The sequence below is a fragment of the Clinocottus analis genome, unplaced genomic scaffold, assembly GCF_023055335.1.
Source record: "Clinocottus analis isolate CAN_PGR_092001 unplaced genomic scaffold, fCliAna1.0.p SCAF_4, whole genome shotgun sequence".
Taxonomy (NCBI): domain Eukaryota; kingdom Metazoa; phylum Chordata; class Actinopteri; order Perciformes; family Cottidae; genus Clinocottus; species Clinocottus analis.
In genome coordinates, this window is record NW_027176153.1 from 11,980,233 (window position 1) to 12,004,606 (window position 24,374).

At 44.9% G+C, this 24,374-nt stretch overlaps 4 protein-coding genes across 4 annotated transcripts in view; 3 read left to right on the forward strand and 1 right to left on the reverse strand.

Moving 5' to 3' along the window:
* Nucleotides 1-5,162, forward strand: part of celsr3 (cadherin, EGF LAG seven-pass G-type receptor 3) — a 94,040-nt gene extending 88,878 nt beyond the window's left edge. Inside the window, exons 35-36 of the mRNA XM_068597201.1 lie at nucleotides 275-1,325; nucleotides 1,825-5,162. Coding sequence (XP_068453302.1) covers nucleotides 275-1,325; nucleotides 1,825-1,852 — 1,079 coding nt within the window. The 3' untranslated portion in view covers nucleotides 1,853-5,162. The remainder of the gene's footprint in view (nucleotides 1-274; nucleotides 1,326-1,824) is intronic.
* Nucleotides 5,163-5,734: 572 nt separating this feature from the next.
* Nucleotides 5,735-9,811, reverse strand: LOC137800161 (uncharacterized). Its single transcript, XM_068597206.1, has 4 exons — nucleotides 9,557-9,811; nucleotides 7,429-7,484; nucleotides 7,119-7,290; nucleotides 5,735-6,876 (listed from the first exon to the last, which is right to left on the reverse strand). Exons 1-4 carry the CDS (start codon nucleotides 9,759-9,761, stop codon nucleotides 6,512-6,514), a joined length of 798 nt encoding a protein of 265 aa, XP_068453307.1. The 5' UTR covers nucleotides 9,762-9,811; the 3' UTR covers nucleotides 5,735-6,511.
* A 387-nt stretch (nucleotides 9,812-10,198) lies between these two features.
* On the forward strand, nucleotides 10,199-16,380 carry wdr6 (WD repeat domain 6). Its single transcript, XM_068597202.1, has 7 exons — nucleotides 10,199-10,218; nucleotides 10,538-10,654; nucleotides 10,929-11,078; nucleotides 11,326-14,179; nucleotides 14,485-14,562; nucleotides 14,868-14,984; nucleotides 15,260-16,380. The coding sequence occupies exons 1-7, from the start codon at nucleotides 10,215-10,217 to the stop codon at nucleotides 16,257-16,259; spliced, it is 4,320 nt and encodes a 1,439-aa protein (XP_068453303.1). The 5' UTR covers nucleotides 10,199-10,214; the 3' UTR covers nucleotides 16,260-16,380.
* A 3,713-nt stretch (nucleotides 16,381-20,093) lies between these two features.
* LOC137800820 (uncharacterized) lies at nucleotides 20,094-23,885 on the forward strand. The gene is made up of 3 exons (XM_068598172.1): nucleotides 20,094-20,118; nucleotides 20,499-20,861; nucleotides 22,408-23,885. Exons 1-3 carry the CDS (start codon nucleotides 20,094-20,096, stop codon nucleotides 22,623-22,625), a joined length of 606 nt encoding a protein of 201 aa, XP_068454273.1. The 3' UTR covers nucleotides 22,626-23,885.
* The last annotated feature ends 489 nt before the right edge of the window (nucleotides 23,886-24,374 follow it).

The window sequence follows — 24,374 nt, forward strand, 5'->3', positions numbered from 1 at the left end:
AAGTTAAAATATCTTCAACTGTCACACTCGGCCTTTAAAAAAAAACGCCCCGCGCATTTTTTTTTTAGAAAACGACCAGCGTGTTTTTGTCAAGGCGTTTTTTAAGCGGCCGCGCTTTAAAAAGTCGCGTCCTGTGTGATCGGCTCCTGAGAGAGTAAGCGAGGAGGAGAAATACAATCGAATATAAATCACTAATGCCACCTGAAAGCATGGGTGACATTTTAGTGAACCTATTAATAGACAAAGCACATGAACACCTATTTTCCTGTCTCAGGTATCCTGAAGAATCGTATCGGCTGTCCCCCAGCTCTCCAGGGTCTTCCCACCGTGGGCCGCGTCCCCAGTGAGCTCAATTGGTACCGGACCTCTACTCTGGGCCACCGGGGGGTTCCTGCAGCCTCGTACGGCCGCATGTACTCGGCCACAGCGGGCGCCAGTGGAGGTTCTGGCTCTCTCTCTCAACCTGCTTCCCGCTACTCCTCCAGGGAACACCTGGACTCGCTGTCCCGGAGGCAGTTGTCCAGAGACCCACTAGGGAGGCAGACTGTTGGGGGGTCAAGGGACCGACTGGACTCCCGGGGTTCCAGGGAGAACCTGGATCTCCTACCCAGGAGGAGAGAGCTGGGGCAGGGAGGAGGGCTAGGGGCACTGGGGCTGGATCACCAGCGAGTCTCATCGTCCAGGGAGAACTTGACAGGATCCAGGGACAGACTGGACAACCACCACGCAGGTAGCCTCCACGCCTCGAGGGAGGACTTGAGTGGAAACGGGGGAGCGGTCGGAGTGGGAATGGAGGGATACCTCAGCGGATCGAGGTCGCAGTTGAACTCGCTAACTCGGCGGCAGGCCTCATCCCGGGAGAACCTCGGGGGGGCGCTGATGAGCAGCAGGTCACGGGAGCAGCTGGAGACCAACGGAGGCGGAGCCCAGGCCCAGCCATGTCGGGAGTGGCTCCGTACTCTGCCTCCCCGCCAGCCCTCGCACCCCGACCAGCCTCCCTCCTCCTCCCCTCCTCCTCCTATCTCTGAGGAGCCCCAGCAAGACCCAGGTCACGTCAGAGGACGACTGGACTCGGCACCTCCGTGTAGGTACCCCGGTCAGACTGTCCCCCAGGTCGCAGGTTCAAATCCGAACCCTCTGGGTCGACAGCCGTCTAGTGAGCACCTGGATATTCTGTCCTCCATCCTGGCATCCTTCAGTTCCTCTGTCCTCACTCCTCCCACTGCCTCGAACCCTGGGCCTAATGGCTCCGCCCACGGGCCCTCCCCCTCCCCGCCCCAGTCAGCCACCTCCCACAGCATATCTGAAGTCTCCCCTGACTCCGAGTAAGTCCTTCTGTGTTCACAAACCGTCTTCCACTAACCCTCTCCTGTTCCTTTTCTATTTCATGTCTTGTGCTTCATCTTCAGCTCTTCATTGTCGTTGATCCTGTGTAAACACACTTTTTGGCGTTTACTTTCCTGCACCTTCCTCTTTTTTCTGTCCCCCTGACGGATTTCTTCTTCCTCGGCAGCTCCATAGGGATCATGTCCACTATTGAACTCTTGTTTTCACCTCTCATAGTGTTCCTTTCCTGTCTTTTACTAACTGTATTTTTAGCTTGACTCAGCTCCCTCTGCTCCATTTCCTACTTTTTAGCTTCTTCTCCTCTCGTTTTGTTCTGTCTTTCTTTGTCCTTTTGCCTCTAACAGCTCATTTCCATGTTGCTTCTGTATTGTTTTGACTGACTGTATGTTATCATCATTATGTGAAAGTAAAATTACAATCAGTATTGAAGTTCCTGTCTAAACTTAATGATGACTCATTTTCCTTTCTTCACCTCAGAGCCAACAGAAGTGAAGGACAGTCTTGATGGCAGCCTCCATATCCCTTTATGCATTGCGGCTGTGCTTGGAAAAAACAGTGACAAGTTCAAAGGTCGTGGATGGTCCTGAACCACTGGGGCACGCTGGGACGTTTGGAGCCTAGAAACAAACTTGGGTGAGAGGAGACAGAGTTGGAAAGAAAGTAAGGCAGAGAGCGTCCATGAGGATAAAAGAGGGCTCATGGTCAGTTTGTACTGTATAAATTACATTTTGTTCAAGTCCCACTGCCTACAACGATCTTTGACTTTTCTTTGAACGATGACTCAACCACCTCTACTACCTAAAAACTGTTAAAGAAAAACACAAACTCCTCAGATTTCAAAGTCAAGTCAACTTGATCCAGACGACATCAGTCTAAAAGAAGAAGAAGAAAAAGAAAAGACTGTAAATAACATTTTTATACATTTTGTATCTTTTTCATTGGAGATGAAGAAGAAATCTTTTGTGACGTTTTCTTTTTGTTTGTTTTTTAAAATGATTGTGTCCGTGTGAGGTTGTGAGTGAGGTTGGAGCGAGTGCAGTCTTGTTTGTTGCTGAGGAAGACATTTCCCCCCCCTACAAAGAAGAAAAAAATCCCCAAGTTTTCCTTAGAAACTTTTCCTCACACTCATCACTCTGTGTACAGCGACGACAGGGGTCCGGCAATACTATCTGATGAGATTATTAAAACCGCGACACGTGGTTGAAGGGGACAAATATCATAGTGTCAAGAAGTGATTGTAAATAGAGGGAAGGGGTTATTATAGGAGAAGAGATGTGATGGAAGATGATTGTGAAGAGAAAGATGGCCAACATGGAGCTAAAGCACAACATGAAGGTTCAGAGTTGGTGGTTCCTCAATCATCGCATCGGCTCTTTTGGGAGATTGAGCCGTTTTGTGATCCGCTGTATATGAATGTGATCTCGTCTTCTGTCTGTGTATCTGTGTGCCTGGTGCTGTCTGAACCAGACCATATCAGTCGATTGATTACTGGAGATCCAGCGGGTGACGGTAGATATCGGCTCCTCTGTATGAGGCTTTATTCTGTAACAACCATTTAAAGACCCTCAAGGTGTTTTGCTCTTTGATGCATTAAGACTCGACTTGCCTCAAGATGCGCCACGGGAGCCGCCGAATCTCTCTCCGGCAGCATACAGGAGACTCGTATAAAAAAAAAAAGCTTCTCATCCAGAAGTTCTGTGCAAATCCAAGCCAAAGGGACAGCTGCTTAAAATCAGTACGATTATGTTGTTCTCCAGTTTTTTTGTTTTTTTTTGTGGCGAGCTGTGAACACTCTAGATCTGATTCACAGTTTGGTTTGAATTGGGATTCGTATTATTTTTATCCTCCATTGTGCCATGGATACAATTATCAATGAGGCCCGAAATCTTCACTACACCATACAACCCACTGTGGTTGGCATTTTATTTGGCTGCATACTGTAACAGCGAGTGGAAGTTTTGTGTAGGAGGAGGGCGGACAGTGTGAGTCACGCTCAGATATCTGTCCAGAGACCTGAAAGCAGACTCGCTTTACGAATCCAGCAGTGTGTCTACCAGAATATATTAGCTCATGTCTGTAGCACATGAATCCCATGCCAGATTTGTATTTATTTGTTGAATTGCTTGGCAGAACACAGTTGCTCGGGAATTACTTCAGGATACCTTTTATACCTGAGAAATGTCTCCCTGACTTTTGCGAATGGGATCAAAACATCCAACCAGAGCTGTCGTTGACAAAGAGGTTCACACCAGAACACATTAACTCAGATCTACTCTTATTGTTTATGCTGCTGTACAAAAGACGAGGTCTCTCGCCAGATCTCGGCGTATACCTTCCGCTGCACCGTGCCGGTTCGCTGAGGAGGGATGTCGGCCGTGTCGGCGCTAAAAGCCTCTAAGTGGTTTTTCAAGACGCTGCTCTCTCCCTCAGCAATGTCTCCTTTCCCGCAGCTGTCGCTGATGTCAGGCCTCGAGCCAACGACACACAAAAGCGTTTGTTAGCACCCGAGACAGAAAGCCCGTGTCCACCGGCCTGCAGAGAGAGTGTGGCTAACTTGACTGTTTTTGTAAAGAAAAAGAAAAAGAAGTGGTTTGTGAATACCTGAAGGTAAAATGAGGTTTCTGCATTGCCAAAATGAGTTGTCTGCATGTCCTCCAGCAGAAAACACTGTGACATTCGAACAATACTTGTAACGACATTACAACAGCAAAAAAATACACACACAAAAACAATGAAACAATGAGGTACGAACTAAGACACGGTTGGCACAGATTGAGTCAGAAACTGTGACAAGACGCACCTACAGGAGGAGGAGGAGGAGGGCGCGGACACTACTCATCTAAACAATGCAGATAGTGGGGATACACACACACACCTACACACACACACACACACCTCATAAATGCATATCTCCCTGTTCCGACTGCTGCTCTGTCACCCCCATGTCCCTCGGACGTGACAAGTCATCGTATTATAATGGTAGTATTTGCCAAAAAGTGCTCCTGCAGGGGACCACTGCCCACTATTTCTCCTCACTCGTTTCATTCAGCTGCTCCTATTTCTCCATTTACTCGATCAAAGATCCATTTGTTATCTTCAACTGACGGTACCTTTAACTTGTACAGACATGAGATTTATTTTATTTATCGATAATTTATTGACATTGTATTGATTATTTATATTTACATTTTGTATGAGGTTGATTTATTTATTTTCTGTGGGGTCCAAATGTTCCCCTTTTGTCTGTTTCTTATGATCCGAGTCGCTCACTGCATCAAACTCACAGATAAAAGACAAGAAGAGATGAACATGTGACACAGGGTGCTTTGATTTTCAGCATTTATTTTGCTTTTCTTTAATCGGATCATGGACGTAAAGTCTGGAAAATAAATTGACATCTCACAACGATGCATTATCCTCCCCAGACAGAAAGTCATCAATCTGAACGAGCTCAATACTGGGTATAAATAGAGCAGATACATCCCAAAATCAAACGTGCTCATTGTAATAGCTGTTTGAAGCTTCACATGCAGCTTCAGGTCAATCTGGTCCGGACCAACACGAGTCGACACAAACGAGGCAGTGAGACTAAATTGTGGTGTGCTCTAAAAAAAAAAAAGTGACAGAAGGAAGGAAATGGAGTGAGATATCGTCCAGTAGAGGAAGAGGAGGAATGGGAGATGGTCTTTGTTGGCTTGTGTATTCATTATGGGATGCCTTCTATCCCGCTGACGGCGGCATGGAAACAGCTGTTCGCCTGTTACCGCGGAAACAAGAGTAATGTTGGACATTAAAAAAAAAAAAAACGTATTCCTACTCGGCTGTGTCTATATTTATTCTGTGTGTGTGCCGTTTCATATTCATGAGGGAACATCCTGACAGGGACTCGCTTTCCTGGAAGGCTCTCCAACTCGTGTTGACTCTCAAAGTGTCCCGTCACATTCGGAGGCGTCAGAGACATTCAGCTGCCACCTCGTATGTCAACAAAAACAGAAGCACCCAGCTGACAGAATATAACCTGCCCCAAATGAATTTTTTTATTTCCACCTGCAGGGGCTGAAACTGATCGGTGCTCCTGTTATGATTAGTAGAACTAAGGTCCATGAGACATGTTTATATTTGTGAAAATACTAACTAGATGCTTGTTTTAACAGACAGGGGACATTTAATTTATTCACTTTCATGCCAAGTGATGGATGACAAGATCAATACCACTTGTCGCTGTGTTGATCCAGGTGGCTGTTAGCTTAGCATAACGACTGGAGGCAGGGGGAAACAGCTAAGAATGGGATCTGCTGCCAAGTCCCAATATCAGCAGAGGCTGTTATAGCAGCGTAATAATGGCACATGGTCCCCCAACTGTACGCTCGGACAGTATGTTTCTCCACTTATTTATTCTTCTTTGATTCATCACCGGCCTGTAGTCAACACCAACTTTGAGCCAAATATAAATTTATTTATAAAGCAAAAACTAAAGTTGAAGCATACATACTCGCGTTAGCATGCAAAGGAAGCTGTGTAGGTAATGATAAAATGATAAAAGATAGATTGTCTGTTTCATTTCTCCATCTGGAGTGAGAGATGTAATCTCAATACATTCCTTAAAATAACATACATTCTCCCCAGAAAAGGACTTCGACCTATACAGACACCATCAAGGTTAAAAACCGATGAACATCTCATTTTGAATACTGAAGAGCCGCTGATGAAATGACAGATAAAACAAAACAGGTACATAGTGATTTTTAACTCAACACTTTTTCTGCGTGATGTGCAAAGCATTCAGTATTCATAGCGTTTCACTCTGTTAGCACTCATTTGATTTACGATTAAAACATTTTTTTAACGCTTAAACAGCGTTGCATTGCAGAGTGTGGCAGATACACCATTTTGAATAATGTAAGGTTCTTCAAACAGCTACATTTGTACTTTTGAGTTGTCTGCAACCCAGGTAATGAATAATGTCACTTGTGCTTTCAAGCGCAACCAAACCGGAGAAGTCCTACGCAGGGCAAGTAAATGTCCCTCTTTGTGTAAGAACGGCCGATTCAAAGCAACGGAGAATCTTTCTTTTGCATTCAAATACGAGACAATGTGTAAAAAGAGCATGGCACACAGATGAGAGAATCCAAGAATTAACAAAAATGCGACAGTTGGAGCGGTTTTATCCCGACGGTCCGTACGTCTTCGCCTCTTCATCGCTGCTGCTGGAGGAGGACGGCGGCACGTCTTCACCCATCCTCTTTAGCTTGGCTCTGTAGTAGGTCTTCTTCATGCGGAAGGCCTTCTCCTTCTGCCGCGCCGCTCGCCTCTTTCCCCTCACCAGCTCCTGCTCCCACGCCAGCACCTTCATCCGGTTCTCCCACTCCAGGATCTTCATCTGCTGCTGCTGCTCCAGAGCGTCCGCCCTCTGCTGGTGCTCCTGTCTCGACAGGTCTGCGGGGTCGAGCTGAGACGAGCGGCGGGTCGCTTCCTCTGCCTCGCCGCACACTGTCGGGTGGAGACGCTGGCTGATGACCTGAGAGGTGCCTGAGAAGTCAGTGGTAAAAGAAAAAGGAAAAAAAAAGTTAAGTGAAGTAAACTCTGTTTTTGGTCCAATACCTAGTGCTGAATGCATTTAGCTGTTTCCAAACAACACACAACTGGCATATCAGAGGGCGTTTAAACCGCGGGAGCATTGACATATAAACATTCATTCAAAAGGTCACCGGTATTTGCCAATGGAAAGTTCACTGAGCTAATGCTGTGGCAGCTCGCGAAGCTTTATTGACCTGGGACTGTCAAGTAGGCGGTGGGAAATGTCACATCCTGGAACTCTGCAGCATTGTGGGAGGCGGAGTTTGGAGCGGGGCTGTGATGCAGATTGGACCAGTCGCTGCTCGTTATTCTGTCCAAGGGGTCCCGCATGAGGCAGAGGGCAACTTGCTCCTTGCTGTCCTCAGTCTGAGACGCAGAGAACAAAGTGTGTGTTGAAGTCAGTGATTCCCAAACACTTAAAGGTGAGGGACCCCCATGAAATAAACAATCTAGTAAGAATTTAGCTTCTAAATGTTTTGTCAAAGAAAACAATATAATATTTACCTGCTTCACGCTGCCGTTCATCTGTACGGCGCCATTTACCAGCATCATATTGTTTGCTGTGAAGAGAAAAGGACAAAAAAATACTGCAGGTAAATGTATTTCAGGAAAATAAGCAGAGAGCGCCTCCCTCTGGTGAAGGCAAGAAAATCTTCACACAACACACGAACAAAGCACAAAACGTTACAGCATCATAACTGATCATGTATTTGTTTTGAGTATGGATCATAACAAGTAATGAAGTTTGATGGCAAATGGACATGAATCTATTTGGAGATTTACATTTTTTTTAAAAGTCAACAAAGTTTGCCTCAAATTTACCAAGTGCTAATTTTTAACGCAATAACATTTCAACATTAAATTCGAGAATCATTAAAATCAGTTTCGAGGAGGAATTCTTTATATGTGCAACTGTTTTACGAGCTGATGCTTTGGGGCAGCAGGAGTCTTTGAAATGGAGGGGTTGTGTTTCAACCTCACTGAAGTGTTATTCAGGGGAATGATTAACTCTACAAAAAACAAAACAAAAATGAATTAGTGCTGCAGTTTTGCATTCTGATCTCACCCTCAACACTCACACTGGATGGCCAGGAACACAAGACAGTCAAAATGTTCTGTGAGAGATCAAGAAAGTACACAAAGAACAACTAAACTACACTTTGTAAAAGCAGGAAAAGTGGATTCATTTCACAAACAAACATGGAATAGCCCAAAAATACTTTCAAAAAACAACACGTTTGTTAATTTAGGGTAATGAAAAGGCAGATTTGTATTTATTTAGAAACACAAATAAAAAAGGGCTGGCAGTCTTAAGACTCTGAAAACATTTGAGGAGCTCTTAAAAAGGTCAGTTCACCCAAATGTCAGAGCTGGATGCAAATGGACGAGGTCTGAGAAAATGAGTTTTTGCAATTTGGGTCAACTTTATAGGCCCCAAAATGGTTGTTGTACCTATAACTATATACCTATATTGTAGGATTGTAACAGTTTAATGTGGACTTGCACATGTATATAACAATATCTATGTGCACATTACACTACTTAAAATGGATTATTGTTCATCAGGTATGCATAGCATGAGCACACGGTCACTAGTCTGCGGTGGGCTGTCAGAATGACCACTCAGTCATTTGCACACAGATCAGGGCTGAAGGTTAACAAAGCAAGAACAAAGGGGACTGGACCACCTGCGGTCTGTGGCAATCTCACTCCTGTTCTTATCAGAGACAGGAGGGGGATTTGCATTTGAACGAGCTGCAGAGGGGAAACGGGTTTCTGGAGAATGACTGTAGCTAAAAATACAGAGTTCTCATTGCACTGTAACCTGTGAAACTGAATAACAATGTATTCTATGTAAAATGTGGCGTTTGCAAACAGAGGAGGGAGTGAGGACTTCAGGTACCGAAAAACAGGGATGTTAACATCTTCAAAACTTACGCCAAAGAGAGACTCGCTTTGTAAAGTTAAATAACTGAAATGTTCAATTGGGGAACACAATTAAAGTAAATGTTACACCAGAATTGTTAATTGAGACATTTTATCCGTAACAATGGTATTTAAAAATACCTGAATTACTAGAGCTGCAAAGATTAATTGATTAGTTGTCAACTAAATAAATAGCCAACTATTTTCATAATAGATTAATCGGCTCGAGTAAAGTCAACATGCGACAGTGACCACAGCTTCTAAACGTGTCTTTACTTATTTTAAAGTAAAGCAATACTATTTCATCGAAGAGAAAGTGCTGTTGATGAAGCTGATATCCGGTTGTTCTCCACTGAATCCTCAGCTGGCTGCAGCTCCTCGTCTCTACTGCAGAGACGTGTTGACTATTATGTTTGCAAAGCTCTCATCCAACGAATCATGAGGAGATTTAGGAAAACCATGCGAGATTATGACGGATTACAACTCCCGGAAGCAAACCCCTCTCTGTTTCTCTGCCTCACACAAGCATATACCCAAGACCCGAGGTCGCTGTGGTTGATGACCTGGGACAGTTTCTCCACACGACGTGGACACTGTTGTTGCATCCAAATATAACACACTCCAACCAACAACAACAACAACAACACTGCAATGGAACCCCCTGAGCAAACAGTGATCGGTCCCTGTCGCCAACAGCCCCTCGTACCTTCCCTCAGCTTGCGGACCGCCGCTTTGTGGCCAGATCCCCCTGCGTGGCTGGTGAGAGCAGCCTCGCCCATGGTCTGAAGTTTGATGGATTTACAACAGGCCCTACATCGGGCGGAGTGAATGTCATGGAGTTCCTTCACCAACCAGTCCTTGTAAATCACCTTGGCGAGCCAGGACTCCTGAAACTTACATTTCCCAGGCATGGCTAGCTCTGAAAGTGAGCCAAACAGCTACCTTAAGGTTAGCGGCAGGCGGAGCCTCTTCCGCTGTCTGCTGCTGCGTTCAGGGGTTACTCGGAATAGCCAGTGATTTGTGTCTCTGCTGGTGTAGTGAAGCAAAAATAATAACATATTTATTTGTGCCAATATGTGTAAACGAAAGTTGAAGAAAATAACAAGAAAGCCCTAAAAAAATAGCCTATGAGCCTATAAAATTGCGCAATACCTTTGACTCGCGCTTATAAACAAATTAGTTAAAACAAATTAAAAAAATAAAAAACACTTAAAGGCAGCACAACGTAACGGGTCGGTCACATGTGTCGCTTTCTCCAATAGAAATACGACTAAGCCTTTCGTCCAACCAATCAGCGTCCAGGAAGCCAGCATTATCTCCTGATTGGTTTAACGTGACACGGAAGGAAGACAGGACAGGGACACATGGGTACTGACGAGGGCGCTAATAAATATGTTTTAATGCAGATTTGAGGCACGTTTATTTTCCGTTTGAGGGTTTTTGTAAGTGAATTATGTAGCGGCGCAAGGGGCCGAGGAAAGTTGCTTTACTTGATTCATTCACACTAAATAGCATAAGGAGTGCTCTTACTGTTAGCTTGTTTTGCTAACTTGAAAGGCTAATAGTAAATCAATATAGACTTTTTAAAAAAACATTATCATATTTAAAATACCCACGATGCCTGTTTCCATCTTCTCTTACCATCATCATCTTTAACAAGTGTGCGTTGTCACTGAATATGTTTCAGACACCATTGATGATGTGTCTCTGATGGAAGTTATTGATCATCAAAGGATGGAGACAGCAGCTCTTGTGGCTCCAGTCACAGCGCTAGAGTTCCTTCAAGATGCTTTTCTACTGACAGGTAGGAAGCAGTGCATGGAGTCAATATAGACGTGAGACGATATGATCATGTTATGCACAATAAATGGATTTGAAAAGATAAACCAAAATGTTACGACTATGATGCATTATTATGCATTTTTGAGCTACTCTTGTGCATGGGTAGAACAGGTTTAATATGGCCATTTGTTTTAAGCCTAATGGTGTGTCACTTTTATTTTCTGCTTACGTTGAAAGAGGACAAAACACTGTAAAGCATTGCACAACACACATTCTTCTTTTACCCTGCCTGACAGGCGAGGGTCCAGTCTTGACTGTGTTCAAGCTCCATCCTCGCCCCGAAATCCATGCCTCGTTGAGTGTCCTCCAACACTACAGAATTCATGGGATACGGCCTCGAAGTCTGAAGGCTGTCCCAGCACAGAGATCTGCGACAGGAGCATCTGGTAAGAAGAGAGATGTTTAGCAAAAGCAGATGTTTGTTTTATGTACAAACTTGACCAGCTAATTTGAGTGAAATCAGAGTCACAGATGAGTCTTCATTTTGTGGTTATCTGCACAATTGAAGAACTGTCCAGTGTTGGTAAAGAGTTTGCTCTCACTGGACAGCCCTCTAGGTATTTTTTTACTGATGTTTTTCTGATTTATTCAGATTCAAAAATTCACAAACTCCTCTTGTTTCTCAATCCCCAGAACCAAGCTCCACGTCGGATCTTAAGTTCTATGATCTTGCGCTGTTTGGAGGCAAGGCCGTGAGGCTGGTCAGGCTCCATGTGGATCTTCAGGATGGGGAGCATCTGCCCTTGGAGATTCTGGGACCCCTCGTGAAACTACAGGACTGGGCCCTGGACGCCCGTTGGCTCTGTAGAGACAAACGCTCACTGCTCTGTGTGGCTGGAGCTCACAACAGTGCTCTTCTTCTGGACATTGTTACAGGAAATGTCCTGTTTCAGCGCTCCTGCCTGGAGGGATGTCTACTGTACTCCGCCCTCCTTCTGGTACACAAATCCTGGACAGATACCGTCTTGGTAGGAGGGACTGTTTTCAACCAACTGGTTCTCTGGAAGCCTGGGGGAGGTGGAGACAAAGGTGATAATTCTGAGCATCAAGCGCCAGTTGAGAGACGTCTGCTGGGCCACAGTGGGGTCATCTTCAGCATCTCTTACCTCCAGGAGAAAGGATGGTTGGCTTCGGCCTCCGATGATCGCAGTGTGAGGGTCTGGGGTGTTGGTGCTTTAGGGGGCCCCGAGGGGATATGTGGAGATGTGAACCCGGCTTGTTTAAGGGTCCTGTATGGACACCAGGCTCGGGTTTTCTCGGTGCGTCTCTCCCCAGGGAATGTGTTCAGTGCGGGTGAAGATGGGGCCTGTTTAGTCTGGGACTGGGCCGGAGGTGGCACGGTGGTTCGGACATTAAAAGGACACCGAGCAGGAGGGGTTCGTGCACTCGCACTCAGCGATGCAACAGGAGATGAAGAGAGATGGGTGGCTACAGGAGGGGCAGATGGAGGAGTGAGGTTGTGGAGTGTCAAAGGGAGTGAGGAAGGGAAGGAGAAAACGGAAGACGCAGTGACAGAGAAGCTAATTGACCTGAAATTTCCCAGCCACGGCTTGCCTAAAGTAGTTTGCATGGCAGGGGAAGAGGATACAAATGGAAGTTGGAGTCAGGGTAAGTTTGTTGTCTGCACTGACCAGGGAACAGTTTACCAATACAGCGATGGGCAGTGGGACATGGTATGGCAAGGGTCTCCTGAGTTTCAGTCTTTTTGTGTGATGGAAACGATAACTGTCCGTGTGAAAGGCTCAACAGCAAAAGTTAATTTGTGTGCTGTGGGAAACCTCAGCGGATCCATACAGGTCTTTCCCATCTCTTATCCTCAGTGTGGATTTCCTCTCACAGGTGGATCAGGAAAGATCCATAGTCTTATTTGGCTAGAGGCAAAAGACGGCATTTATTTGCTGGCATCAGGCTCTGAAGGTCTCGTCTATCGCTGGTGTATAGAGGTGGAATTGGGTAAAAATTCCTCCTTGGCTCTCCGTGTGAATCCCCTTCCTGCTTTCCTTCTTCCCCCCTCCGCCAAGTGCTGGCTGACGGCCGCAGTGCGCCTCCACTCCACGTCACAGGGACTGCTGTGGGTGTGTGGGGACAGGAGGGGGTCCCTGCTTTTGTTTCAGGAGGGAGGAACGCAGGAGCAAAAGATTGGAGACGACAAACTGATGGATGAAGGCCGGCTGATGAACAGGAAACGAACAGATGATGATGGGGTTGAAGGAAGCGGCACCAGCAGGGACAGAAAAAGTGAAATAGAGGAGAGAGAAAGAAAAGAAGTGGGTGACCTTACCCTGCGCCAACTAAGCTGCCTGTTCGGTGCGCATGGAAAACAGGGCGTAACTTCAGTGTGTGAATACCAGGGGCTGCTCTACAGCACCGGCAGGGACGGCTGTGTGAGGGTCTTCAGAGTGCGCTCTCTAGTAGCACCAGAACAGCCTGGAGAAAAGAGTAACGGAAAGGGAGTAGAGAACAAAGGGGGGCTTCAGCTTGAGGTTCTCAGAGTCCAGCGGGCCTGCAAGGGTATGGAGTGGCTGGAGAGGGTTTTGATCCTCGAATCTGACAGTCCATCAGAGGAGGAGGAGGGCGAGGAGAGCGAGGAAGAGCGAGGAGAGGAATGCGAGAACCACTACACGACAAAGAAACATAATTTGACAGGAAAGCTGAAGGTTCCAGCAGTGGGAGAGGAGAAGGGGAGCTTTAGAGAAGAAGAAAAGACGGAGAACAAGGGACGAGAAGCCAGGTTTGCCATTATTGGCTTTCATGCTGTCCACTTTGTGGTTTGGGACCCGGTGAGGCAGGAGAGGCTGTTCGCGGTGCCTTGTGGTGGGGGTCATCGCTCTTGGCGTCTCTGGCCGTCGCACAAAAGAGTCTGGCCCGGTTATGGAGCGCTGGTCTTCATCAAGCAAGGCGCTGTCATGGCTTCGCAACCCCCCGGAAAGGCACCGAGCTGGACTGGAAAGGTAGAAAAGACCGGAGGGTGGGGCCTGAGAGAGGGCGTCCACGGGAGAGGGATTGGGTGCGTGTGCAGGCTGGGGGTGATCAGGGGAACTGGTAATGAGATGCGAACAAACCGCATTGGAGATTTCACAAAAACTGAGGGAAGGGACGACGCAAAGGAGGTGGAGAGAGAGGAAGAGTATTGGGAGATAGTGGTGACGGGAGGAGAGGACACGAGCTTATCCGTCATGGCAGTATGTCCCGCCTCCGGCAGCGTCAAAGTCCTCTCGGTCATTACTGACCACATTTCGAGCGTCCGGACGGTGACGACAGTGACACGTCCCGAGGGAGGAGGCGATAACCGGCCCTCTCTCTCGGCCCTGCTCGTGTCAGCTGGCGGGCGAGCTCAGATGCAGTGTTACCGGCTGTCAATCGGCTGGGACCGGCAGAGACTGGTTCCCACCTGCCAGGTGATCCAGGTGGCCGGTCACCGATTGGACGATCAGTGGGAGAAGAGGCGGAACCGGCACAAGACGGTGAAATTGGACCCAGAAACCAGGCGAGTTAACGGTTGTTTTCTGCACACATGTAAAGGGAGTTTCAGCCATAGAGAGCAGGACTTTTTCCTGACTTCCTAATGTCTCGAACGTCCTTTTTTTTCCATGTTTTTTGTCTTCCCTTCAACATCAAGAAAAGATTACATTCTGAAGTTTTGAAGTCTGTATATTAAGATGTTTTTCCAATAAAAAATGTGCAATAAGTGCACCAACTGTACTTCAGTTTAAAGCTAAATTCCCCCTCATGCTGTTTTTCTTGAAACCTACTTCAGATCTATTCTCACCAGCTGGGTCCGTGTGGTTTCAGGTACATGTCTCTGGTGGCGCTGGATGACAAGCCAGACGGTTGTCTTCTGGCTGTGGCCTGCAGCGACGGAGCTCTCAGGTGGGCATCCGTCATGAAATCATTAATAATAGTTTTATTTTCAGGAGCCTGAGAAAAATGTTAGCGTTTGAAACCAGAATGTCTTCAAACTGTTGCTCTCAAATGAGTTTTTCCCTCAGTGAAGTGGTTGTAATGTGAGTTGAATGTGACATTTACTTTCGTTCATGTGCTGTTTGCTTAGCCTTAAACACTCTTGTTGTGTCACTTAATTTGATTTTAAAATGCAAGATTTGTCTTACAATGCTGCCCTCGTTCACTTTTTAAATTTTTCCCTTTATTCTTGCCCCCATCGCCGTTGTTTCCAGGTTGTTCTCAGTCAGTGAAGTTAAACATCAAATAGATTTGTTGTGGGAGACGTTTTACCACCAGCGCTGTGTTCTCAGCGTCGCCGCCTGCAGCCTGGAGGACAGAAAAGGCAACAGGTGAGCCGATGTTGGCTTATGTTTGTATACTTTTAAAATTTTCTGATAGTTGGTGCTTTGTAGACAGTTTTTTTTACATTATATACATACATAAATACATAGATACATACATACACATACTATTTTAAATAAAGCCATTAAAGAAAAGAGTAATAACTGACAGTTTTAATATAGAAATGCAATATTTAGAGGTCTGTGAAGTTAGGTTAGCTTTTTTTGGGGGGGATAACATGAAGAAATCAATCTCTCATGCACATGTTTGCATCTGTCTTCAGGTACACGCTGCTGTTCAGCGCTGCAACAGATGGAACTGTTGCAGTGTGGGATTTACCTGATGCTTCTTCCTTATCGGCCGGCACTTCAAGCCGTCCACCAATGCCCCGCCTTGTTGTTCACGCCCACCAGAGCGGCATTAATTCATTGGCCGTTTGGACGGAGGCCCTTGGACATCAAGAGGGCGGTTGCCTGGTAACTGTTGCTAGCGGAGGGGATGATGGGCAGCTGACGGTGTCCACGATGAGGGTGCAGTACCCAGAGGACGGAGAAATTGGGGGTAGCAGAGGAATTTCTCCGATTTCTCTACAAGCCCAGTTACAACCACAAAACCAGCTTCATCTTCACCTCTCCTCCCAGTCCCGCGTCGCGCTGGCTCACGCTGCTCCTCTGACCGCCCTGAAGCTGCTGAGCCCGGACCTCGTGGTCTCCACCTCTCCAGATCAAAGGGTTTGCCTGTGGAGGGTTGACAGTACCGGCATCCGCCACATCGGGGCGCTCTTCTGTCACGTTGCAGATGCTGCAGGACTCGCGGTGTGGGAGGGGAAGATGACAGAGGAGGAAGAGGAGGGAGATAAAAATAAAAAAACAAGATTTGATTCTGAGCAGGAAATTGCAATTTGGAGAGGGAGTCAGACGGGATTAAAAGCGGCATGTCAGACAGCGGTACAGTTCAATAAGGACAAGAGTACAGCTGATGAGGCCGAAGACGGAGATCCTGTTGGAGCCGCGAGCGAGACAGGTGACCCAGTTAGTCAAACCAGTAATGAGAAGGGAGGTGAGACAGTTGGCGAATGCAGACATCAAACAGAGGCTCACAGCTTGGGTGAGACAGAGAGTGATGTCAACACTGAGGCGGGTTTCAAGGCTTCCAGTGAGAAGAAGAGAGGAAAGACGGGATGGGTGCTGGTCTGCGGCCAAGGCTTCCAGCTGCTACGAGTCGGAAATACGGAGAAGGATGCAAAGATGTGGACCACAAGAAGAGGAAAGGAGTGGAAGTGACTTCAGGAGAAAAGTCAACGTGGAATCATAAGATAGCTGTGGTTCAAACAATGATCTTCTCAATGACACATAAAAAAGTATAAACTACTTGTAAAATTTCTTGATTATACAGGAATTGATATCCAATGGAATTTATGTTGATCATTTCTAAATTACATTTTAAATAAAGTTTATTTATTCTTAAGCTTTCTCATTTTTTACATGGCACGTTGTACTTATGTATTTTTTACTCATGTGTTTGTTGAAGATTTAATAAAAGTCCAAAAATATATTTGATATTTCTGAAACAATAGTTTGAGCAGGAATATCACCAACAAACCTGTGTGAAGAGAAATACATGACACAGTTTTCTCTCTTTTCAAAAGCATTTGGTGCTCATCCAGTAAAACATCTTCATGGCTTGTGTTTAGGCCATCTGTGGCCTCCTCCAGGGGCTCGCGTGACACCGTACAAAGATGGCTAAAATGACGAGTTACTTTCAATAAAGCATGTTGCGCATCTCAACCAGCCGGGAAATGAAGCTGTGTGCTTGAAGAGAGTCTTGAGACTGCGTTCTGGGTCAGACCAAGGCTCAACCAAAAGAGAGCCTTTCACCAAATGTCTCCAGGAAAGAAAAAGTATTTGGGAGATGAAATGTCCCCCTTTTGTCCGGTCCTCATTACTCCGAAGGCTTTCTTGGAGTTTAGACTTAGTATTCTGTTTAGAGAGTATTAAAGTAAGATGTGTCGGTAGTATTACATCTGCCAGTGACCGTGTATCTGCTTTCTAGTCCCGCTTTGCATTAATTGTAAAAGAACATAACCTTTTGGTGTTTCCATGTGTAACCGTACCACCCGTAGCCTGCAATTGTGTCATGTGTGTGCATGTGCTCTGATATGCTAATTTAGCACTGTTGAAGCAGAAATGTGTCGTGATATGAATTACTAATACTGCTTAAGTGGCAGGGTGACATGGGGTGTGTGTGTGTGTGTGTGTCAGAGTGTCTGCCTGGTATGCAAATGTAGCTGTGTCGGATGTGTGTGACGACGAGCAGCATGTTACCTTGAGCCACGTTAAATGTCATACAGAGTTTGTTGATTCACCTACCTGTAAAAATGTAAGAATCTGATGGAGTGTGTGTGTGTGTGTGTGTGTGTGTGTGTGTGTGTGTGTGTGTGTGTGTGTGTGTGTGTGTGTGTGTGTGTGTGTGTGTGAAATGCTGAAGACGTTTGCTGAATGAGATGTGTGTATGCCGGCCTGCAAACCCTTTTGTCAATCTGTGTGTGTGTGTGTGTGTGTGTGTGTGTGTGTGTGTGTGTGTGTATGTGTGTGTGTGTGTCTGGAGGGCTAGATGGGGGTCAGAGCCCATGAAGGTATCCATGAATATTTTAATATTTTAGCTTCGTCTCACGTTGCCTTTTGTCAAGCATCCATCTCATCACCTGCCACTCACAACGAAGGGAGAGAGGGAAAGAACGACTCACGTCACCCTGAAAACGATCATTAAAGGGGTGAGAAAAAGAGTGTAGGAAAAAAAGGGGTGTAAAAAAAAAGGAAATAGGGGATGAAAGTGCTCTTGGTCATTACACCTGCCTCCCAGGAATATAAGAAGAGAGAAAGCAAGAGCCAAAGTGTGTAACTATCACTTACATGTGGAGGGAGAGTGACAGCACCAGTGACACAGTAAAGACGAGGGCGCCGAGGGGGAAGAAGAGTGGGTGTGGGTGTGTGTGTGTGTGTGTGTGTGTGTGTGTGTGTGTGTGTGTGTGTGTGTAGGAAAGCAGGTTGAAGACAGACGAGCAGAGAGGGGACGGGGCAGAAACGAAGCAGAGGACTGATTGATGGGTGAGCGAGTGTAAGGTGAGACACGGGGAGGAAGGCGCTCTACACGGGACAGGGTGCAGGTCTGGGGTGCATTTTGGGTTTTAAGGGGAGTTTGTGTTTTGAATTAGTCATCTTCAGCCTTCAAACAACACACGCACAGAGAGAGGAAGTGAGTTATGGAGGCCAGCTTGGGAAGTCATCAACGTCTGTGCCGATGAAGGGGCTGGCCGGGGAATTGTCCCTGCAGGCCTTGCGTGCGAGTGTTGTGTCTGTGAGGCACGCTTTGCTTGACCCGGGAGGACGAGGAATAAGTGTCAGTCTGTCAAAGTACGGGAGGACTGACTGTTTACAACCATCAAAGAGGTATACACACAGATGCTCTCTCTCTCTCTCTCTCCCTCTCTCTCTCTCTCTCTCTCTCTCTCTCTCTCTTTCTCTCTCTCTCTTTCTCTCTCTCCCATCACTACTCCTGACGATGGGCCATTTGCGGTACTTATTTACTGTCTTTTGAGTCATGCGGCCTTCTGAAATGTTTGCTTTTTATGAACTTGGTGTCAAGAAGATTAGTTTTTCTCATCTTTCTCTCTTTGTCATCACTTTCGGTGCTCAATGACAGAGCATTTACGTTTCCTTATCACCATTTCAACTCGCAGAAGGGCTAAATGTTGCCATTGACCCCGATCTGACTGACTTTAATCAAGATTTATGAGACTCTGACACTGAGTATTTGCTCTCTGGGTTCTTCAACCTTTGCACATATTATTCACCCAGAGAGCTGTTTCCTTACAGTTGTACACACATCCAACATTCATTGTGACCTCTGTCAAGTGGTTGTGTTTTCAGTCCTACATCTTTGTTGTCAGGGTTTCTCTTATTAAGGTTGCAGTTGCAATATTCTGTGGATAGACGGCGTGTTCTGCAGGTCAACCCGGAAGTTAGCATCGCACTGGTTCCCTCAAACAAAAAGAAATTTGGATTATTGCAAGAAGCTTTGCGGCAAACAAACGTGCCTGTTACCTTCCTACATTACCATACTGAGAGCCACGCTGACATCATCCAAATTGACCGCATGTTTGTTTTGTATGAACTGCTCGTCTGTAAACATGGTTTCTACAAGTGTGAGCATGTGAACTAGTCATTCTTATTTCTGCTCAGGCTCCTGGACTGGTGATGTCACGTGACCGGCTCCCTCTCATTGGCTCCTCTGGAAGCAAAACAACAGGTGATCCAGTCAAGACGAGCAAACTCTCTATTCAGGATATTATGCAGCGGATTCATTCAGAAGCATAATTTGGGTATTATATTATAATGATAATGTCTCACCTGATGTCTTTGTTGATTTTAGTTTTATTTGTTCAGGTCATATCGCAAAGTGTCTTTTTTGAAATAGAAGTGAGGTGTTAATGTGACATAAATCAAATTACTTTTGAAACCATCATTTTTAATAATATATAATTCTTAATTATCTGAATGATCATTATTTTTTATTATATATAATATATTAATATGTAACCATAATGGAACAGCAGGCAAAATTCCTAAATAGTTTAATATTATAGTAGTTTATTTTTCTCTTAATTTTCTGTTGCTGGGTTTTTAACATCACATAGCATATTTTTACAGAAAGGAATTGCCTCTACAGCAGTTTCTTTACACAAAAAGCTACGGGGCCAGTCTATTACTTTCTGGTTTAACAATCTGTTTATTTGACAAAAATAAACATTCATATTTCATCATATTTTCCCAAACTGATGCTGCTGTTTTTTAAAAAAAAATATTGCATAAACACAAACATAATAAAAATATAAGTTTCAAACAGAGAAGCACTTCTAGCTGCAATATATTAGGAAAAAAGATGTGTATTAGTTACATTTTAGGGGGGACAAGGAAATAGTTAGAGGGCCAGGAGCAGATGTGTGTGAGTGTAAGATTTCTAGCGGGTAAAGGACATGAGGACCTGTGACAGGAATCAAAAGAAGACGGTCTTGGCAGGCAAATGTAATTAATCAATTCGGGAGGCGAGAGGCAGGGATGCAGGAGCCCCGGGGTCTCCAGGGTCAGTGAGGTCACCAAGACTCAGGCCAAAGCAAAGGTATAAAGGAATGGGTATTTCTATTGTGTCGTAGTTGATCCTGCACACCTCAGTTTACTTGATGCAAATAAATTTGATCTCTCTTGTGTTTTGGGCGCTGTCTGATCCTGTGGTGCCTTACGGCTAGAGTCAGACAGCTAAATGTATTAAGCTATAGGTAAGATATTATAACTTAAATATAATCAACAAAGCTTCTCATCAAAAGTCAACAACTACAAATGGGTTTTAAACTAGGCCACTTTAGTAAATCTACTTTGTATCTTTTTATATTTTGTCACATATTTCCCCCTCTGCGGGACTAATAAAGGAAAACCTGATCTAATAATCTCCCCTTCTCCCAACAGCCAAGCCGTCTCTCTCCTCTCCGGCTCTCGCGCGCCCCCCTCAGGTCAATCAACGGAAACGCCGCCAGCGCCAGACATCCTCATCCGTGGCCTCGTCCACCGCTCACCCTCACCCTTCCTCCATCCTCGTCTCAGACAGCACCGTGACACCTTGGGGAGGCTTGGCTCTCTCTGAATCCTCCTTTGCCTCAATCCCACCGCCTCCCCCTCCACGGGCGCCTCCACCTCCGCCTCCGCCTGCTCCTCAGCCCACGCCGTCCACTCCTTATCGTGGGAGACTGAACGAAGACGAGGACGCTTCAAGTTCAAGTTTTGACTCAGAGGCTCCATCTCCACCTGGTGCCCTCCCCCATGACAGTGCAGGTTTGTCTGGAACAATTAGTTTGAAAGGAAGTGTTTTCGGCTACAAAGATAATCCAAACTATTAAAATCAAGTAATGTACTGCCTTGGAAATAACACTAAAGTTAAGGCATTTCGTCCATAACACAAGCTGCACTCAAGCTAACGTTAACCATTATCCCTAGCTAACAATCATAACCTAGCGGACCATTAGCGACAGCTAAATCATCTTAGAGAGGTGACACTGGCTCTAAATAGTTTTGTTTTCATTATTTATGATGAATGGCTGCTAAAAATGAGTTAATATACACAAAGTAACTTTTAAATGGAAATTCCCAGACAAACATTAGCTAAGATAACGTTAGCATAAGCTAATTTAGCTGGAATTGTTTCACTGAAGACATTTGAAATTGAGCAGTTGTAATTGCACACGTTGAATTCATTAAATAATGGCGGATGAATTCATTTAGCTGCTTCAGTTTCAGTGTCCTGTTGGATGCAACCTTGGAGGCGGTTCCCCTTCATTCCTTTGATGGCTGTGTTTGTTTTGGCCCCGTCTCATTGGCACAAACAGTGTAAAATCTATCTTCATTCGGCTCTTAGTTCATCTTTTTAGGACTTAATAATTTAAACAAGGGCTATTCAAATGCCCATTTTGGGAAGTTGATCTACCTCAACAGAAATAATCCCTTGAAAACAGACGTCTCTTTTCCTATGTAAGTCGATATGAACAAGCCTGTCTGTGCCCCATGGCATCATGGGACCGGCCCACCGTTTGACTACTTTGTAAAACTTTCTTCAAAGCATGCCAAGCGTCCTAGGGGTTTGATCCTGACCCGCTTTGGCGTCACGCACTCATCGCTAATGATGAGATGGAGGTCGCTGCAGTTTTTAGAGCCGAGGGCCGCAGTAGCTCCTGATTGGAAACACCTGGCTGTCTCCTGATCTGAGAAATTAGTTTTGACAACAAGCACCTCTGCAAGTTGTGTCATGTTGTACAATGAATGGTTAATCTGTTTACAAACATATATTTTGTGGTTGATAATAATATAAATAATAATGGTTATGTAATATCTATAATAAAGGTTCTATATCTTGCAGCAATTACACTATGCTTTACAAAGGTAGACAGAATGAATAAAGGATGGCTTACCAAGAACATGTACACTCACATTTCAACACACATTATATACATGTATATATTAACAAATATATACAGTTTACAAATTGTAAATAGTTTACAAATTGGCTCAATGTATGTAGATATTTCTGTGACTTCCTGTATATTCTTTTAAGGCTTCTGGAAACTGTCTGACAACTGTGGCTTTTTTTCACCTCCCCCCGCTGCTGCAGCTTGATCTCCACTTCCCAGGCTTTAAGCACAATGTTCAGCAAGCCTGTTATATTCTGTGAAAAATTCCAATTGACGCCTAACATGACATTAAAGTCAAAGTTAAATCCTGAGATGTGTTCCAATAAGCCAAATTTAAACAGGAAGCCGCTACATGATCGTGGGTAGTATGTTTGAAAAAAATAGTTTTGTGACTTATTCCCTCTCTGTCTCTGCAGGTGGAGGGGTGAGAGGGTTACGGGCGAGGCGGAGGTTGATGCCCCAGCGTCGAGTGCCTCGTCCTCCTCGTCTCCCGCCACTGCGTCCCATCACCAACCTCAGTTTCTCTCGGAGCTTCACCTTTTCCTTCTTCGAGCTGCCGCTGCACCAGTCGCCTCGCTGCCGTGCCGAGCGTGTCAGAAACCTTCTGCTGCTTCTGAGACAGATACACTACTGAAGAGTCTTGAAGACGACTGTGTTTTAAACACCAGCATTACATCGTCAAATCTGATTGTCAAAAGACTGATGAAGCAAGAGAGATGTAAACTATATTTACTGGAAACAAATGCTTGGGTATCGTGTTAGAACAGTATGGAGGCCTATCAAGTTTTTAAATACTGCTGTTTGGGTTTGATTTCTATAAACTTAACTTGCCTAATAAATAAATATACCCTGTGTAGCAGCGATCTCCAATGCCTTGCAGCTTGAGAGGAATTGAGGATTGCTGGATTTTATTGCCTAATATTTTTATCGGTAAAATGGAAACGATGTGTGACACAATACGGTCTCACTAATGTGTCCCGTGTAGTGATTTATTTTAATGAAATGACCACAGAAAAACATTAAATGTCCTCGATACCTACTCTCATTCGAGATACAGGTTTATTCACCTGTCCTTGTGCAACAGGGTTGCGCAACATAAGAAAATACACAAAAACTACATAACATGGTGGAGGGCGAAGGATGAATAAAAGAGTCTCTCAGCTTAAAGGAAAGAAGCTGCTCTGTAGTCTTGAGGTACTAGCAGCATGGTGACCAGGCGGTGGCTCAAGTTAGGGCATTGTGTTTTCTCATCTTTTGGATCTTATCTATTTCTATGTTGCTGACACCTGGAGAGAGAAAGTGAGAGAGAAGAGACGAACACATTGCAGGGAAGAGTGACGGGACTGAGGAGCAAGGTGTGAGTGAAGAACCCCTGAAGCTGCATCAGAACTTTTTGGGACATTTGGACGAGAGACACTGGTTTAAAGGATTCGATTGATTTATTTTGTGCTGTATGTCGTTGGAAAAGTGAAGAGGAAGAAATAAGATCCGCTCTAAACTATTTGACCTTATTATTATCTTACGTTTGAGGTTATTCCTTAGAATTGTCTTTACAACCTTAATTTATGTTAGCTTGGGTGTATAAATAATATATATAATCTTTCATTTGAGTATTCAATAGTAAAATAAATGAGTTATATGTCCTGGCATTTTGTATTTGTGAGTGTGTAAGTCAATCCTGTAGGTAGATGTTCAACTCTCTTCAATTATTTTTTTTGTATGACTGTTTTAATGTTTTCTTACCTGTTTTTAAATCTGCAGCATGTTTTGCTTTTAATGGTTTTATGTGAAGCACTTTGAATCGCCTTGTTGTTGAAATGTGCTATACAAATAAACTTGCCTTGAGTTTCCAGTTGACAAACTTTCTGTTAAATGTTTGATTTGTTTTTAATGACCTGAGGATCTTCAGCTTCATACAATTAATTTTTGTAACAGTTGGCTGTTCCAATTGCTTATTGTGGTGAGATTAAAAGGACAATTAAAACAATATGGACATCCAGTTGTTCTCTGTCTTTTCATTCTGTTTGGCAAAGCTTTTCTTTCTCTTTTTTACATGTGCCTGTCATTCTTTATGACCTCCCATGTCGATTTTTTCAAATAGTTTCACATTTTCACAGTTAGGATAGCTTTAAAAATGCACCTTTCTCATTTGCTCTCTTTCTCTCTCACTCACTCTTTCACACACACACACACACACACACGCACACACACAGTCAGGCCATGAGTCTTTGAAAGCTGCACTGTCATAATAGAAGCATTCAGACGTACTGAATGGGGCGTGAAGGGGAGTAGAAAAGAGGTTGTAACTCTCTGTAATGTGCAGAGTTCAAGGCTGTTCTCAACCTTCCCCGACTCACGTGTGAGTTTGTGAAGCTGTGTGTGT